General features: G+C 38.2%; 1 protein-coding gene across 1 annotated transcript in view; it reads left to right on the top strand.

The window, feature by feature from the left end:
* Nucleotides 1-18,032, top strand: part of BAZ1A (bromodomain adjacent to zinc finger domain 1A) — a 72,121-nt gene extending 54,089 nt beyond the window's left edge. The window contains exons 19-28 of the mRNA XM_017741639.1: nt 392-555; nt 738-892; nt 3,396-3,544; nt 8,212-8,292; nt 10,789-11,036; nt 11,148-11,371; nt 12,658-13,127; nt 14,186-14,325; nt 16,402-16,489; nt 17,025-18,032. Coding sequence (XP_017597128.1) covers nt 392-555; nt 738-892; nt 3,396-3,544; nt 8,212-8,292; nt 10,789-11,036; nt 11,148-11,371; nt 12,658-13,127; nt 14,186-14,325; nt 16,402-16,489; nt 17,025-17,215 — 1,910 coding nt within the window. The 3' untranslated portion in view covers nt 17,216-18,032. The remainder of the gene's footprint in view (nt 1-391; nt 556-737; nt 893-3,395; nt 3,545-8,211; nt 8,293-10,788; nt 11,037-11,147; nt 11,372-12,657; nt 13,128-14,185; nt 14,326-16,401; nt 16,490-17,024) is intronic.

The following is an 18,032-nucleotide window of genomic DNA, read 5'->3' as shown; positions in this document are numbered from 1 at the left end:
TTCTCTTGTAAAGTAAGAGCTATCAAGTAATAGAAATATGACTATTTTCTTTTTTTTTTTCTCCTTGCACTTAGAGCAGGGTTGGTGTTACTTACCTACTACTTTCAAAAGAATTTTAAGATAAAAGAACTACTTCTAAATTAGTGAGGATTTCTCTCATGTGTTGTTACGAGTGGATGCCAATCTGTTGGTCATCTCTTGAAAGAATACCCTGCTTGGTTGAATCGGATGGGTTAGTTGGTACAGATATTGGTGTTGGCAGGTTGCTACAGGAAGGGAATTTTGAACCCATGAATTCAGCTTGCTCTGGCTTGTACTGTTGTTTCCTCTGCCAACAGCTGCTTTAAAAGAACAAGATCTACTGATGCCAAATTACTTGCTGTTCTTGCAGAAAAACCTCAGAGTGACATCAGACCTCCTATAGGACGGGGAAGGATACAGAATATCCATGATGGATCTCACCTACCTGCAGAGAAGCAGCTTGAACTGAGACTTAGAGACTTCCTTTTGGACATTGAAGACAGAATCTACCAAGGAACATTGGGGGCTATTAAGGTATTTGTAAATGGTAGCATGTAGGAACACAGTGGTGCCGTCAAGTCTGTAACTTAAATGAGAACTCTTGAATGCTGTGGTTTTACTAAAAGCATAATTAAATTAAATGTAGACAGTAATGGGTACTAAAAGTTTGTGTCCTTTGATTCTTTAGAAACCTCAAATTTGTATGTTTCCTTCAGGTTACAGACAGACAGGCTTGGAGAGCAGCCTTAGAGCATGGACGATATGAGTTTCTGAATGATGAAAACAAAGAAAATGGTATTATTAAAACTGTGAATGAAGAACCTGAAGAAATGGAAACTGATGATCAAGATAAGTTCATTGTGAAAGACAGGTAAGAGCTATAGCTTAAATAATGGTTCTTCTCTTTGAGTTTTATAGCAGTGCTCTGGTTTTGTTTGGTTGGGGGTTTTTTGACCTTCAAATTATTATTACCCTCAAATTCTTCCACATGGTGATTTTTAAGATTGTGAATCTTAAAATGTGAGATTTTGCATTGGTTTATAAGTCTCTAAATGATGCTGTTCTATACCATGTAAGACTAAGGCACCAATTTTTACAACTTTCAGTAGTCAGATATTACACTATTCAAAGTGAACATTAATTATCAAAGAAGGAACATGTGGATTCATTTTAAAATAATTTTAAGTGCAGGGAAAAATTAAACTGGCAATTGATGTTTTGTTTTCCAGAAGAACCCCCCTTCCAAAAACCCCCGAAACTGAAAAAACCTCACACAAACAAACAAAAAAACCTCCAACAAGACACAAAACCAAAACCCACCAAACAAAACAGCAAAACAAAAACTCCCAATTTCTGAAATGGAGTGTTGAAAAGGAAAAATGGTAATAGCACCATATTGCTGGTTGAACTGGCCAGTGTACGTCATGAGTCACAGTAAGAACCACCAGGGTAACAGGCCATGGTCTGGATTAACTTTAAGCATGGCAGCGAAATGGAGATGTGATCTTACAAGTTTAGGAATGATAATACTTCTGTAGAGCAAGCTGCAACATAGTAAAAGAAAGGAAACCTCAAATCCTACAGTGTTGTAGCTGTTCTGTGGTGTTCTGTTTGGTTTTTAAACAAAGACTTGAGACAGATGTGGGTCTCTGATACCAGTTCTTGTTGTAAATCGAACTTCAGAAATCACAGAAATGGTGAAGATTTCCAAATTCTTAATTCTCAGAAGTTATATACTTCTCAGAAATAAAGGTCCACCTTAATATAGTTAATACATACAAAATTGTATGTCTTGATAGGGTGTGAATCTTGAAATACTTCACGAAAAAAGATTCATTCAAGACAATCATTGTACTAACGTACTGTTTGCCTTATGTATTTTGTGAGGCTTTCTGCTGTTAGACTTTTATAAAAGCTGTATTTCTGAGTGGACTAATGAGTGCTGTGTTGGATGTTGGGAATTTAAAGTTCTTCAAGTTGTTCTCCCATTTTATTTCAGTTCTTGTTCATCACTCTGAATTAGAGTTTTCCTTTAAGACTGTCCTTTGAATCAGAGTTCTCTAGTTGCATGCAAAATGGATGGGGTCATCCTTTATATTAATCACACAATTTACAGCCGTTTGGTTCCTGAAAACCACAATAGAGAAATAATCCCCTGTTTTAACTGAGAAGCTGAAATTTATGTTTCCACTTATGCTGGGTACTTGTTCAGTGCCACCTCTCAGCTCAACTGCAGAAGTTTGTAGCTTAATTTTTTTCCATTCGATACTGACTCCATCAGAGTTTCTGAGTAAAGTCTACTCTAATAAAGTCTTGCATATTAAATCAGACTATGGAATTCTGAAATCATGTGACAGATTGCTTTTGATGCAGGGCTTTTTATCCATTTCAGAGCAAGTGACATCTCATTAAGACCTTGGAGTTTGACTAGTGAAATGTAAATAACTATGCAGCTTTCTTTCTGTTTGCTTTCAGGCTCTCAAAATGTGTGTGACTGCAAAATACAATGAACAGCTTTTAAGTGTGAAAAAAGAACAGGGACAACCAAAAGCATTGCTTATTCACGAGAATAAAGCAGAATCCAGACAGTCTTAATTAGTTGGTTTTTTATAAACCCCAAGTAGAAATTGAATTTTATTTTCAGTGGTGTGAGTTGCTCTCATACATGTTGCTTAATGCTTGTGGTTCAGAATGATTAACTACACTTTGAAATGACTACTTAGTCTTTTTGGTCCTGTTTTATTGGAAAACTACCTCTTTGGTGTTTTGTTTGATTGGTTTCAGGGGGTTTTTAGGTTTGTCTTTTTTATTGTTTGGGAGGTTTTTTTAGCACCCTTACATAAGAAGTTAGTATTTTAGGGAGATCCTCCAAGGATGAGAACATACAAGTTAACAATTCTTGATTTACGTTTTTAAATTACTTTGTTTTTATTTTGTTTATTTCCTTTTCAAAAATCTTTTGAATTGTAGGGGTCTGTGTACTTCTGCAAATGGATGTGTTCTAAAAGGCTACACTTCACCACTGAAAGTGTTTTCACCGATGAATGATTGGGACTATATTCTTCACTGAAATCTGTCATAATCTAGCTGATGGAGGTTGTGTCAGATTTTCTGGAAACATTAATAATTGTTTTGAAATTTGTCATCCACATTTCTTGCAGTTTGGATAACTGTTACCTAAAGATGATTTATCTAGATGAACTAGGCTAACTGAGAAAACATAGGAACTGGGATAACTAATGTGTCATACCGGTTCATGTCCGTAATCCATGTACATGAAGTTAAAATAAGAAGCTGCTGTGGATACATACATGTGCAAATATCCCTGGTGTTAAATTCAGAGCCAAAGATAATTTAATACCTTTCTCTTTTAGACTTGTTGGGTTAAAAACCGAAGCTCCAAGTGCTGCATCAACAAGTACAAGTACTCCTCAGCCAGTCAGTAACGTGGTCCACTACTTGGCATCTGCACTGCTTCAGATAGAACAAGGAATTGAGCGCAGGTTTCTCAAGGCACCTCTTGGTAAGTCTCAGAATTGAAACTGTCTCTAATCTTGTGTAAGATTTTGTAACTAACAAACCAGCCAAGCACATCCACCCCAATACTGCAGTAAAACCCCTACCATGAACCCACTTGGTTTTTTTGTAAGATACTGGGTGCTTTAGAAGGACATCTTGGGGAAAAGAAAAAAGTTAACACACCCACATATATATATGTATATATTAAAAAATATATATATATAAAAAACGTATTAATTAGCAGCAAATTTTACTCTTAAGTACATGCTTATTTAACATAGATTGTTTCAGTGAGTTTATGTGGCCGTACAGTTTTACTGATGCATTGGGAGATAAATTATGCCCTTAGGCAGAAATGATCAAGCTTTGTGGGGGAATACTATAATTCAGAATTACTGTTGAGGCCAGTTCTAGGTTGTAAAAATGTGTGCTGCTTTTTATACCGTTTCAGTGAAAGCAATATAGGCCTGGTGTATCTGGATCACCTTGTTCAGCAGTAACAGAATACTTATAGTAAGTGTAGGAAAGATTTACATTGCAAACTTCTAAGATTCTTAGGTTTTGCATTTATACTATAAAACTTGGAAATAAAAGGTTGCAAGAAAAATTTAAACCAAAGCAGGATTGTAGCTTGACTTTGACACATATTCCTTACTTGGCTTCCTCTGATGGGGCTCCAGATGTGAGAGAGAGGGTCCAAAGTGCATAAAGTGACTTTGTTTTCCCGTGATCCCTCAGGTCTGGATTCCTTAGAATCCTTTTACAGCTCAGAAGTGGAGTTATATCTTAGAGAAATGTGTAAAGGTGGTTCCTACTTCCCAAGGTGGCTGTCTTAGTCAGATTTCCTGTCTGGATGGCACACTGGGGATGAGCTGTGCTCTGTGCTTGCCGGGCTGCTTTACCTCTCAGCTCTGGTTTGTCAGCGCAGCGCACTCCAGGATCCTCCAGAGCACCAGCTGCTACACACCCTGGTAGACTGATACTCTCCTCTCATAATCTCTGTGTATAAAATCCTTATGCTCTGGCAGACTCTGCCGTAGTAGTTGAAGACGAAGATGCAGGTTTTGGTGCGTTAACACAAGATATTAGTGCCCTGTGGTGCAGTTGACCTGAAGTTGTTTCTGCATTTTGGCAGCTCCTGCATGGAGCCTGCTGTCTGGGTATCAGTTGCCACTGAAGATGGGTTTGTGCTAGATCTGTGCCAGAGACTGACATGTGGGCACGGGTTCCCTTCCACAAGCTTTTGATATCGGTGTGATGACCTCTAAAAGAGGGAAGTGCAGCAAATGGTTGAGATGAAAGGGGAGAGCACAGGAATAGTTTAAACCACAGCTGTTTAAAAGCTTTACTTGGCTTAGTGTTCGGTCAACTCAGATATGTGTGCACTTTCTAAGCCAGGCATGATACAGCTTATTTCCTGCTATATGACTAGATTTGCAACCTGTGCAACAGTTAACTGACAGTACCGCTAGCATTTGTCCTACTTCTCATATACAAGTTGTAAATACATTGTTCATTATATGCTTCCATTTCTACCCGGGGTGTGAGAGTGTTTTGCCAACGGCCCCCTTCTGACAGTTGTAAGTTTACTATTTCCCTAAGGGGAAAAACATGGTTATTAGAAGTTACGGCCATTGATCATGGATCCTGAGTTAGAGGAAGAAGACTAAAAGAAGAATAATGTCCTAGAAGAATTGGAGAGAAAGTTTCTGTGTCTTTTTTTTTGGTAGTTTCAACTCTACCATAACCTTACATTGGTTCATGTTTTTGCCTTACCTTTGGAATGATGGTGTTTTGGTTTTTTTTAACTTGGAAATTCTATTCTCTCTTAGGTGTTTTATACTGAGTGACAGAGGGAGTATATAAGGAAAGCAAATGTACATGTTTTGCATGTCTTAAATCTCTGATGTTTGTTTACTGTAGCGTGCCTGTGCATCTCTTCTGCTGTGAAAAAATGCTACTGCTCTAAGATTACAGTAATGTATAGAATAACCTACATTGCTGAGGAGCAGGAAGGATCCCAGGTGTCCTCTGCTCTGGCTTACTGCCCTAACCATTAAGCGACGGTGTTGGGTTCCCTCTTCCTTTTTGGTGCCAAATATCTCATGTTTTCGGTTTCGTAATGGGCTGCTTTTAGCAGGAGGTGAATCTGAATGAAGGCAAGATTGCGTATGTGTAACAGACAAAGAAAAGTTCTCTACTGAGCTTGGCAAGGAGGTGTTTATAGTGCTACTAAACCATTTAATGAAAAGTGGATGCTTCGTTTTCAGGACTGTCATGTGCTCAGAGCTGTGATGCATCTTTTTCCTGACCCCTGTAGAGTGTGGCCATCATTATTCTTATGATAGAAATTAGCTATAGGTTTGTAACCACTGGGTTTTAGTTTGAGGAGTTACTGGCTTTGACTGTTCCTATACAGATTACTGTGTCTCTGCAGCATTTTCTTTTTTTTTCTAACAGGAGGGGTGTTTTTTTAATAGTTGTTCCAGTTATGTAAGGGAACCAGCTCCTAGACAAAGTGCCTTGCATATCTGTTTCTAATGTTAAATCTGATAATCCCAACTTTTTGGCTGATAAACTTACCGTTGAAGCAAAAATATTGGAAGTCAAGGAAGTGCTAGGAGTTCTGTTTTGGTAGCAGTACAAGGGAACACTTGCATTAAAAAGAGTGCCCCCGCATTTCTGCTTTAAACCCCACTGAAAATGCTCTGTCTTTGTCATTGTTTCAGTTCTTGTTTTCACTGCAAAGTTTCTTTGCCCTCTCCATCCCCCCCTTTACTCTACTCTGTTCCTGTTAGAGAATGGAGCCATACTTAACAATTTTTAGTTTTCATTTATGGCTGCTAGTCCTAAAGCCAGCACACTGAAATTCCCTGCAGTCACTGGCAGGTTTATGCCGGTGGCCTCCAGGGTGCAGAGCAGACAAAGGGACCCGGCACAGCAATAAAAGGACCAGCTGCTCCTCCCAGCTCCGTTTTTGTCTGAGGCTCTATCAGGCTGCCAAGAGCCTTGCTGGTGATTCTGATAGGTTTAGAGTTGAGGTGCATACCAAATGTTCAAGTGGAAGAGCAAGAAAAGACTGACAGAGAAGATAGTGATGTGAAAGGAGATCTGGAAACCCCAGAAATGGCCCCCTCAGCCTCTCAGAGCTGCTAGATGCCCACTAATCTTCTATTGTCTGGTGATTAAATGTAACATGATTTGAATTGTATGCATTTCTTAATTTTGAACTGTCTTTTAGAAATCCTTTCATTAAATATTTAATATTATTATGAAAATTTGGTTTTTCTTCCTTCAGTGCAGCCCAAGGTAATGTTTGGGAAGAGTCATGGAAAGGAGGGGGTGCAGTTGCAGTACGTTGTTTTCCTGCAAAACTTTTGGAGTTAAGATGTAAAAAAGCCTTTTTCTTTTTTAAATAGTTGTTTGAAGGAAACTCTGAAGTGCTGCTTCTAAGAAAAAAATGGTTTGGGAAAGAAGAAGTACAAGCAATTTTTGTTACGAATTTTGTTTCTTTCGTGATATAAATGTACTTTTCCTTACATTTCAAAATACTTTGTAATGCAGTAATAGGTCTCATCATTCCTTTTACAGAGATGTGAAAGTTGAGGTATAAAATGATGAAGTGATTTGGTTGCCCTGGAGTTCAGTGAGGCATCCATAAAAAAAGTCTGCCTTCTGTACTAGTTCAGGACTTCAGTCATTTAAGCATCCTTCAGATTTCCATGCAAAAGGTTGGATTCTAATTCATGGGAGCACCTTTGAGACTGATGGAGGGAACCATTTGCCTACTTTGTAACTTGTGCCACGCACTTCTTGCGAGACAAAAAACCCCAAACTAACTTTTTTTGCTCATTTTTGCTTGTCTTTATTCCATTCCTTTCTTTTTAGATTTTGATTATCTTTGTTTCCTCTACTCCCAAAGTTGTTTCCTTTCATATTTATAATTGCCCTCATAATAGCATCAGACATCTCCCAGCAGTATCCTGGGATGTGATTAGTGTATGCACATACTTTGTTCTCATGCTTTCATTACTTCCCTGCAGAGTTTTATGAGCAGAGGCAGCAAAGGTGGAAATGGGCTTCTTTATGATGAAGAATTTTTGTTTACTCTTCAGAGAAGACAGTCAAGGAAGGTGCCTTGTAGTTGGAGCAGATGAGGTTAACTATGGCTCTTCCTTCCTGGGAGGTTATTTCATCATTTTAATGCTCGAGATCACTCCTGCACAAAAATACCCAAAGTGTGTTGTTTCAGGTGGACAGATGAACTAATTCTCTTGGTCCTTGAGAACTGTGCCCATAACCTGGCTACATTTTTTGAGATGTGAGGAGGTTTGTGGTAGCACAGACCAGACAAACTGTTTGCTGAGAGAGAAACCTGTGGTTAGTGTCTGCTCCTGTGGCCATTTTACCAGAGATGGACAGAAAGGTAAGGCAGGGTAGGCTTCAGAGCTTTCAGTTCAAGCCTTCTGTTTGTAGTGGGAGTCAAAGTAGACACTGGGATGTGCAATTCCTCCATGCACAGTACTGTCTTACCCTTCACTGTGTGCACATATTAGAATCACTGTTCAAGTCACATTTTTAGACTATACAAGTGTAGAATATAAAAATTAATTAAAAATAATCTGCCATGCTTCAAAAAGGTATTTGAAATAACTCTGAATTTAATGTTAGGTAATGCAGAAGATGATGAAAGGCACCACTGGGGGTATAAAAGGAGGAAGAGAGTGAAAGACAAGACTAGTCAGAGAGATGGTAAATTTTAAATGTTATTTGTATTGCTAAGAATTAGAAAGCATTGAATATTTTATCAGGTTTTCTTTTTTTATTGTTTTTTATTTAATTAATTTTGTAGCCAGGTCCTTACAGTGAAGGAATTGTGGTATTGAAGACAAAGGTTTAAACATGGATACTGAAACAATACAGCTCAAATATTTAAAACTAAGAAAAAGGTTTCTGCAACCAGAAATAAAGAACTGTATTTTCTTTTTACCACTTGGGGACCAAAATCTGCATGTTCACGTAATCCTGGGGGTTTTTTCCCCTTCCTTTTAATGTCCCCATTTTTTCTGAAACTTACAGCATTGTGCAACTGCATATCCTTTCTAGAAACACTAGAATGGAAAACCCTTCCCTGAACTCAATTAGCTATTGATAGATGAGTGCATAGATCTGTCAAATGACTTCATTTGCATTGTAGCAAGGCTTGGAGGACTTAGCTGACAGAAGGGTATCCCACTGTGCAGTGTAGAGCTGCTCAGAGACAAAGGAAGAGGCCATTTCTCCCTCCAAGTTAACAATGTAAATGAGAAAGATGATGGATGGAAGAAAGCAGTGTTATTCTTATTTTACAAATTGGGATCTGAAACAGTGAGTGTTGTTTGGCTTGTTTGTTTCAGCAGCAGGACATGCTGAAGCAGGTTGTGGCCAGTGATTTTCATCTCTACTTGCTCTGCAAATTTGCAGTTGCAGTGTATTTGTTGTGTTGCGTGACGAACTATATTGGTGAACCAATCCAGGCTGAAAATAACCTCCAAATAAAAGTAATAATGCTCAAGCTGCCATTGTTAGCAAAAGAAATGCTTGCCAAACTATGTATGTGCTTAAGATAAAGTTCTTTGTAAGAGTTAACAGTACAAACCTGATTTAAGTGGTTTTAATTTTCTTACTGAATTTTTTAAAAATCCATGGAGGTATACTGCAGTGCTGTGAAAAGGACCTTGTCCACTGTCTTCAGAAGACTGAACTTAACACAGGAAGCCTAAGGACTAAGGAATAGGAAATGTTAGGAAATACATGTTTGCAGTTCAGGAGTGGCTGTATTTTATTGATGAAGCTGTGTTGCCTGTTTATCCTCTGCTTTCTCCCATCACTTCTCTTGTGCTGCTTGCTGCTAATGCAAATGTATGCAAGATTAGACAAATCCTGGCAGCCCGTTGATGAGAAGGCAGAAGGACCTTGCCAGGAGAGCAATTAGTCTCATTTTTGTTCTTTTTTTGTTTGTTATTAGATATTTTCTCTTCCTATTCCTGAGAATAAATCATTTGGCAGACCAGGTGCATCACAGGCCATTCGTGTGTCCACTGTCAGTAGTGCAGCAGGCAGAGTGGCATTTTATATTAGAGTACATTAGTCAGCTGAGATCACGCAGCAGTAGCTGGACTGTCACTTTTAGAAGGGAGGTCTGCGGACGTTTCCATAATCAAAAGCACTGTTGTATTGTCTCTTCCTGTCCTCAAACCTTCTTACTTTAAAATGCAAGAAATAACTTTCAGCTTCAATAAAGAAATTAGCTTTCTGCTCAGCAGCAGCAATGCAGGGTGTCATTTATACCTTCTTTTTTCTCTTGGGTCCTCAAACAGCCTCTTTGCTTCTCTAGTTCCCAGCTGCCCATTCCCATTCAGTACTGTCCCCCTCGCTATTCAGTCTGTGTGTTTGTGTGGCCACTTCCATGGCCTGGATTGCAAACCAAAACTATTTGAAAATACCATCTAATTTGCAACTATTCCCCCCCACCATTTATTTCTAACATCATTAGGAACCCAGGTGTTACTTGGCTTCACACTTGGGTACCACAGATTCCTGTGTGCTACATTGCTTAAAAGGTATTAAGGAAACAGTTATATTTCATCCAGGTCCGTCACCCAACCTGGTCAGCCACACAGAGATGCAGGTGCTTGTGAAGGCAGAGTGCAGGGCAGGAATGAAGGCACTGAGGCATGGGCAGAGGGCTGAAAGGCTCTCTGGTAGACTGTACTGGAGCAAGTGTGGGTGAAAAGTGCCCTTCAAGCTGTTTCTTGCCAGTGAAGTTTCAGGTACTTTTCTTTAAACACTTGGGGATTTCCAAATGTAAATACAAAGGCAGGTAAATTGTACATGTGATCATTTTTTCATAATCTTAAGTAATCTTTTATATTTTATAAATTAAATCAAATTGTTAGGTTTCCAGGTTGATATCAGAGTTTACTGTTTAATTCATGACCTATGTATGTACAAGTTCTAAGTTGAATAGGTATTGAAGAGTAAAATCTTAAAGCTTTAGCCTCTTGGAAACTATGGAGAAAAAATACTCCAGTATTGAAGAGGTAAGACAAAGGTTGAGATATTATCCCAGTTTGCTACTGCTGTCTGCTTGACAGTCACAGTATTAATTCATATTCTAGAATAACCTGGATCTTTGAAAAAGAAGTTTGATAATTCTGTGGGGGTTTGTCATTTTTCTTATTTTTTTAAATCCTCCTTCAATGGAAGATGCCAGTGATGGTGGACGGTCCTATAAAACAGTTCTGGATCGCTGGAGGGAGTCACTTCTTTCTTCTACCAGCTTGTCCCAAGTCTTCCTTCATCTGTCTACATTGGATCGAAGTGTCATCTGGTCCAAGTCCATCCTCAATGCTCGCTGCAAAGTGTGTCGGAAGAAAGGCGATGCAGAAAGCATGGTGCTGTGTGATGGCTGTGATCGAGGATATCATACCTACTGCATCAGGCCCAAGCTGAAGGTATCTCAGGAAAAAGAAGTGCTTCCTTTTTACACAGAACTTGAATAGTTCTTATAACTTAATTGTATATTGCTAATGCTTTTTCCTCTCCTTTTCCCCTTCTGTTTCTAGGTCATTCCTGAAGGAGATTGGTTTTGCCCGGAGTGCCGACCAAAACAGCGCTCTAGACGCCTCTCCTCCAGACAGAGACCTTCTGTGGAAAGTGATGAAGAGACTGCTGAACAACTAGAAGGGGAAGAAGAGGCAGACTACGATGAGATGGGACAAAGTGAGGAGGAGCATTATGAAGAAGAGCAAGATGAGGAGGATGAATCTCAAGAGGAGGAAGAGATAAGGTAAATAGACTTTAAAATACCACCTTGATCATTATGTGGAGTAATTTTTCACATAAGCATGTCTCTTGAAGGTCTAGTTTGAAAAAGATGTTTATTTTTAGACAAACGGCAGCTCTTACGAATTTGGCTCTTACCAAAGATTTAATTCTGACAAAAGCTTGAGTTCCTGGACTTAGGCCCACTTTTCAGGATAAAAATTCCAACTTTGGATGTATGGGTGAGAGAAGGCCATCAGACCTGCAGTTCTGTACAGCTACTGTTTGAATGTAAAGTGGAGAGGGTTTCAAACAGTGAAGGTTTTCTGGAGAAACCCTGGAGTTAGTTTTGTCCAGTTTTGAATTTTGGAGGACTAGATGCATACTGTATTAGAACATTAGAGAAAGCAATCCATCGGAGGCCATGTGGCATTGGGAAGGCTTGTGAGGACTAATGCAGTAGCTGTTTAAAAAAGGCCAACAAACAAACCACACCACCCTTACCCCCTGAAAAAGCCCCCTAAAGCCATAACAACACCAAAACTAACAAAACCCGAACAAACAACCCAAGAAAACATCCTTGAAAAACAACCAACCAAGAAACCCTACACAATCAACTAAATAATACAAAGTGATCATTTCAGTAAAAATTTTATTTGATACACATGCCAGCAACATAAAAATTGAAGGAAACTTTTCTGATCTCAGTATTTTTCTTCTTTTTGGTACAGTCTTTTGAACTGACTGAAGCAAGGTATTTACAGCTCTGACAGTTGAAATGCAGTAGTTGGAGAGAATGTGCATATCCTTGAGAAATAAATTTATCTTTGGGATCTTCTCTCTCTCCTGTAAAGGAAGGGGAGTCTTAAGTATTAGTTATAAACCCTGACCAGAGCATAACTCTTATATGTATCATTTTACAACTGCAGTTTATTTATGCGGCTGATAATAATGTTCAGAAATCCTAGTAGTTAACACTTGCTGTGAGAAAGAACTGATTTAAAGAAATTGATAGCTGGTGCTCCAGTTAATGTATTCCTGTTGCATAAGCTGCAAAGGTGATCAGAATTCTGAGCATTTCTTTAAGGTATGTACACCACATAATATTTCATTAAGAGACCCCAGAGCAGTATTTAAGGTAATGGTAATTATGGGTGATGGGTAATAATGGGTGACTGCATCAGGTTACAAGCCAGCTGCTTACCAGTTCAACCTTGAATGGCTGGGTTTCTTAAATGCTGAATTAGAAAACTGAGGGAAAAGAGACGAATGGAATTTTGGAATAAATAAACGTAACTGTTCACTTTGCAGCCCATCAAAGCAAGGAAGATCCCAGGTCAAGTTTCCATTAAAAATGAGAGCAGCCAAACTCAACAATCCGTTCTCAAGTCAGAACAGCCAGCGTCAGGCAAGATATGCTTCTCGGAGCCAGCAAATTGAATCTTCATCAAAAATTACCAGAAGGGGTTTGAGAAACATAAAATCAGCCTCTTCAGCAGTGACAAAGCCTACTTTAAAGCTTAATAGCCGGACCACTCGTCAGAGCCAAAGTTCATTACAAGCAGATGTTTTCGTGGAATTACTCGGTCCTCGAAGAAGACGAAGAGGAAGAAAGAGTGCTGATAACACACTGGAAAACAGCCCTTCCAACTCCCTTGGATTTAGAATTGTTGATACAGCAGACTCTAGTGAACGGCTTAGGAAGTTTCCAGTTTCTGCTTCAAAGCTTTCTCTTCCTGTTGCTGAGCCCAAGAGAAGAGGCAGAAAACGACAATCCACAGGTTAGAGAAACGCGTTTATCACAGCAAAATCCATGTTCTGTTCCTTGCTAAAATATTTGTGTGGTAGAGCAAGGAGACTAGAAGTGGTGGTTGAAGGCAGTTTTGCCACTTCCAATGAGAGTTTTTCTTCTGCAGTGACAGAAGTGAAAAAATTTTTTTTGAAATTAAAAATAATTTCAGCCATCTGAGATTTATCATATCCATATTTGAAATTCCATATTTGCACACAATATGCTCTATAATAAGTGGATAGAAAATTTGAAAATACTTTAACCCACACAAATGCAAATATTTACTCATAGCTTTTTGGTTTTGTTTTATTAAAGAATTAAACAGTGAAGAACACAGATAAAGGCAAGTTAGTGAAATTGGGAATATATACATGCAATGAGAAACTGCTGCCAGTAGAAAAATGTTGTCTGTCTGGTACAGGGCCAACAGTGTCCTTGCTTGTTAAGGCAATAGTTTGATGGTAAGGAAGTACTTGGAAAGATACAATAACCTTTTAAAAACAAAAAAGACCCAGTGCAAGACTGAAGAGTGTAAAAGAGCTCGCCACTCCAGTGTGGCAGCCTTGTATTCTGCACCATTTCTGTCCGTCACCATTCAGAATTTCTGAGCTTTTCCTTTAACCACCCTGCTGACTACTCTTGAAAGCAGATAAAACCACTCTGAATAGAGGTTTTGTGAAAGTAAAAGTTATGAGCAGGCGGCTTATTCTGGTTTTTCTCTAATAGGGCTTTTCTTCAAGTGTTTAACAGATTGTTTTAAGATTGAATTCAGTGGAAAAAAATGATTTCCAAAATTAATGCAATGGAGGAGGCACCCAGCTAAGTCCTGATACTTAGCATTTTGTATGACGAGAGAGACATTTTAGTAGTAAGACACAAGACTGGAGTATAGCTAATACTTTAGGCCAAACTACATGCCTTGTGCTTTTAAACTATAGTTTTAGTACCCCAAAATAATGGTGTTTCACTTTCTAAAAATTTTTTTAAGATTTTACATGTCAGGCTTTAATTTTTATCTGGTGGGGTGTTTGGTTGGTTTTTTTCCAGAATCTCCTCCGATACTGAACAGGAGAAGTTCAGGACGTCAGGGGGGAGTCCACGAACTCTCAGCTTTTGAGCAACTCATAGTGGAACTGGTACGACATGATGACAGCTGGCCTTTCATGAAACTGGTTTCCAAAATCCAGGTAATTGACAGAACTGTAGAGGGAATAGTAATGGCTGAGAGTCCTGCCTGCTGCCAGTAAACCTTGGGAATTTATAGCATGGTCCCAACAGGGGGATAGAGCTAAGCAGTGGGATGCAGGAGAACTCGTGCATTTCAGCTCAGGTATTTGGTGCCAGCAATAACTTCTACAATTGATACAGTATCGGGAAAATTTTAAATACGCTTTTCATTGGGCATTTAAAAATGTGAAATGCTTTGGTTTGAAAAAAAACCTAACCAACAAGTACAGCACAGGACTGCTAAAGGTAAGCTTGTGGTTATTAATTAATTAGTTGAATTAATCTTTAATTTATGCAAAGACATTCTGAGAACAGACCTGCGATAAATAATAAGATAGAAACAACTTCATGCTGATGTTAACTATAATGCAGTAAAAAGATGATCTTGTAGCTTCATTCTGAATTTCCCTCTTGTTTAAATTTCAAAATATTGCATGATAAAGTGGGTACCCCAAAGTAAGTGCTGCTCCAGCGGTTCTAACTACAATAAAAGTTCCCAAAGCTGCTTTCTGCAGGCTCCACTGGCTTGTCAGTTGTAAGGCACTGCTGGAACTATCCAACCCTGTCAAAGTGCCTGTCTTTTCCAAGCCCTCTGGGGCAACTCTGCACAGACGTTCTTGGTGATCTAGAGTTTGGTGTTTAAGTGCTCTGTTAAAATGATCAGTGATAACTGTTTAATGAAGATCTGAAACTCTGAATTCAGAGTCATAAATAGTTGGAAGGATTAATCTGTCTGGACAAAGAGAATGATGTACAAATGTGAATGAAAGAAGTAGGCATAGAGGAGGAGGACAGGAATTTTGAATGAAATGGGAGATTAGTGATTGCCTACTAGAGTATTGGAATTATGTTGGGAAAGGCAAGAATCATCTGGTGAATGCAAGGAAAGATGGAGAATTCAACTTAATTTTGATCCTGAAACTAAACTGCTAGAATTCAGTGCGTTCTGGTTTGCCTGAATCAATCACTAAGAGATAATCTCTGTATAGTTGGAAGGAATAACCCATACCTGACCCAAACTTTCTTCATCATGATAGAAATTTTGGTTTAAACTTTCAGCTGCCTTTAAGACAATGTAAAGAATACATCTAATGGTCAGTGCACAGCAAGCCAGAAAGAATGACCTTTCTTTTTAGTAATTACATAAACAGCACTTCTAAAGGGAAAGGAATGAAAAAAGTCAATTTCATTCTGTTTCTCTACTCATTCTTCCTTTAGGTTTATTTGCAGGTTGCACTTGATCTATAGTAAAATTACAGGCCATAACCAAAACCTTGGTTTTAAAACATACATGATGGTGCATGTGGGTATCACATTTGGATCAGATAACCTTTTTCTTTGGCTTCCCCCACCTCACTTTGTGAGACAGTCACCCTAGACTTGGTGCTGACTGGAATTCAAAATTGGAGCCAAGTGATCAGTACACTTAAAGGCTAGGCAGTCCTTTTCTCCCCTCACTCTTGATCACATAGATGTTGTTCTGGAGTGGCAGTTTATCTCTGGTCCTTGCGTACAATCTCCTGCTTGCTGCAGAAAGGTTCACTACCTTCTCTTCAACGCGAGTAGATGGAATCTCAGAATTCTGAATGAATAGTGGTGGAGTCAAAATGGTCATTACTCAGGATTAAAGAGCTTTTAACATTGTAATATATTACAGGAAAAATAAATTTTAAATATTGGAAATAATTTTTGTACTTGACAGGTGGGAATGGATGGAACAGCATAGTGCTTATCTGTTCAAGCAATTTTCTTACAGTTGTTCACAGGGCATTTAGGAGTAGATTTATTCATTTAATTTCTGGCTAATGTTTGTTGTAGTCTGCTATTTGAATGATACAAAAAAAGGAAAAAGTGGTGCCTGAAAACTAGTATTCAGTTCAGGAAATGAAGGTAGTTGTGTAGGACTCCTCTGTTTATTTAAAAATAAAACATAAATGCTTTTTGCTGATACATGATTTCCTTAATGTTTTACATAGGCAGAATTTAAGCTTCCATTTGTTTGTCCATGAATCTTTTTGTTTGGATTTTTTTTTTAGGTACCAGACTACTATGATATCATCAAAAAACCTATTGCCTTAAATATAATCCGTGAAAAAGTGAATAAATGTGAATATAAGTTAGCATGTAAGTATTATTTATTGAAGGGGGTATATTGTACCATGTTCTCTCACTTTAAATTCTTGTCCTAAAATAGAACTGCATCAGATGATTAGAAAGCTGAAATTGTGTTTGGTTTGGGGTTTTGTGGTGTGTTTTGGTTTTTTTAAAAGAGCAGTTACTAATTTTTTTTAAATAAGATCTGTTGAACATAGATCCTTCACTACTAACATACATGATGGGTAGATAAAAAATGGGCAGCTATGAAACTTCTAGTAATTTCTCAAGCCTTTGATGTCAATGAGTGACACTGATGAAATAATTAGAAAAGGTACTGGTGTTCCTGTCTGATTTGTGTTTCCTGTACCGATAATCAGAGAAATTTAAGAATGTTTACATGGCACAGCACTGATACAATGATACAAACTCGATACACGTGAAGACATTTTTGTGTTGCAGCTCTGTGTAGGATCGCTGTATTAATTTACTGATGTCATACTGCTTTATCACACTGCTGTCTGATGACTTGAGACATGCTAAATTAATTTATTTTATTCACTAGCTGAATTCATTGAAGATATTGAGCTGATGTTTTCAAACTGCTTTGAATACAACCCTCGTAACACAAGTGAAGCAAAAGCTGGAACTAGACTTCAAGCTTTCTTCCACATTCAGGCTCAAAAGCTTGGACTTCCAATCACATCTGGTAATGTGGACCACACCGCTCCCGTGGCAAAGAAGTCACGAATCTAACCTCTGCCTTCCAAAGGATTTTTTGAGGGAATTTATTACATTCATTAAAATGGGTTGTTAAATTGCGCAGTCGTCATGTCTATTTAAAGCAATAACAACTGTTTAACCACCTTGAAGTGTGGCCTGCACTATATTCTCAATATAATATTAAGCACTCAGGAGAATGTAGGAAAGATTACCTTTGCTACAGTTTTATTCAGTGTCTAATAATTTTGATAGATGTACTGGATACAGTACTGGTTTACAGAGGTTTTGTACATTTTTAATACGTTCATGTGTCCAGATATCTTCCAGAAGTACTTTGTTTTTTCCTGCACAAAATAACCTTGTTTCATCCTCTAGATTCTGTGGGAGCTGTGGTATTGAGGGCTTTATCAACTCAGAGAAAATCTTCTGCTGTAGCACAGTTGAAGAAACTGTGTGTGTTTTTAAAACTTGTTTGAGCATATCTTCTCAACACTAATGAGTACAACTGCATATCTTTTCAAGTACTGTACCAGTGCTGGCTGGAGGTATTCGGTCTGAGTTTATTAAGTAGATATTTATTTAGCATCAAAGTAATTTGTGAATTTGTTTTGTATTTATAAAATTTGTACTTGGGGCAAAAAAAAAAGCCCCATAACTTTTTTAATTTTGGGGGGTGGGGTTTTGTTTGTTTGTTTGTTTATTCCCCTCTGACTTGATGATCAATCAATAAATACTTTCTTGTGTCCCTGGCAGTTCTTCTAGCAATGAGTAAATTTGCAGGACTGTACTCGTAAATTTCTACATACAACTTTGGAAGTGTACAAATAAAATGACACATTTTTTCAAAGTA

Source organism: Corvus brachyrhynchos, unplaced genomic scaffold, assembly GCF_000691975.1.
Source record: "Corvus brachyrhynchos isolate BGI_N302 unplaced genomic scaffold, ASM69197v1 scaffold115, whole genome shotgun sequence".
Taxonomy (NCBI): Eukaryota; Metazoa; Chordata; class Aves; order Passeriformes; family Corvidae; genus Corvus; species Corvus brachyrhynchos.
Note: the sequence above shows the minus strand (reverse complement) of the source record. Positions and strands in the feature narration are given on the sequence as shown.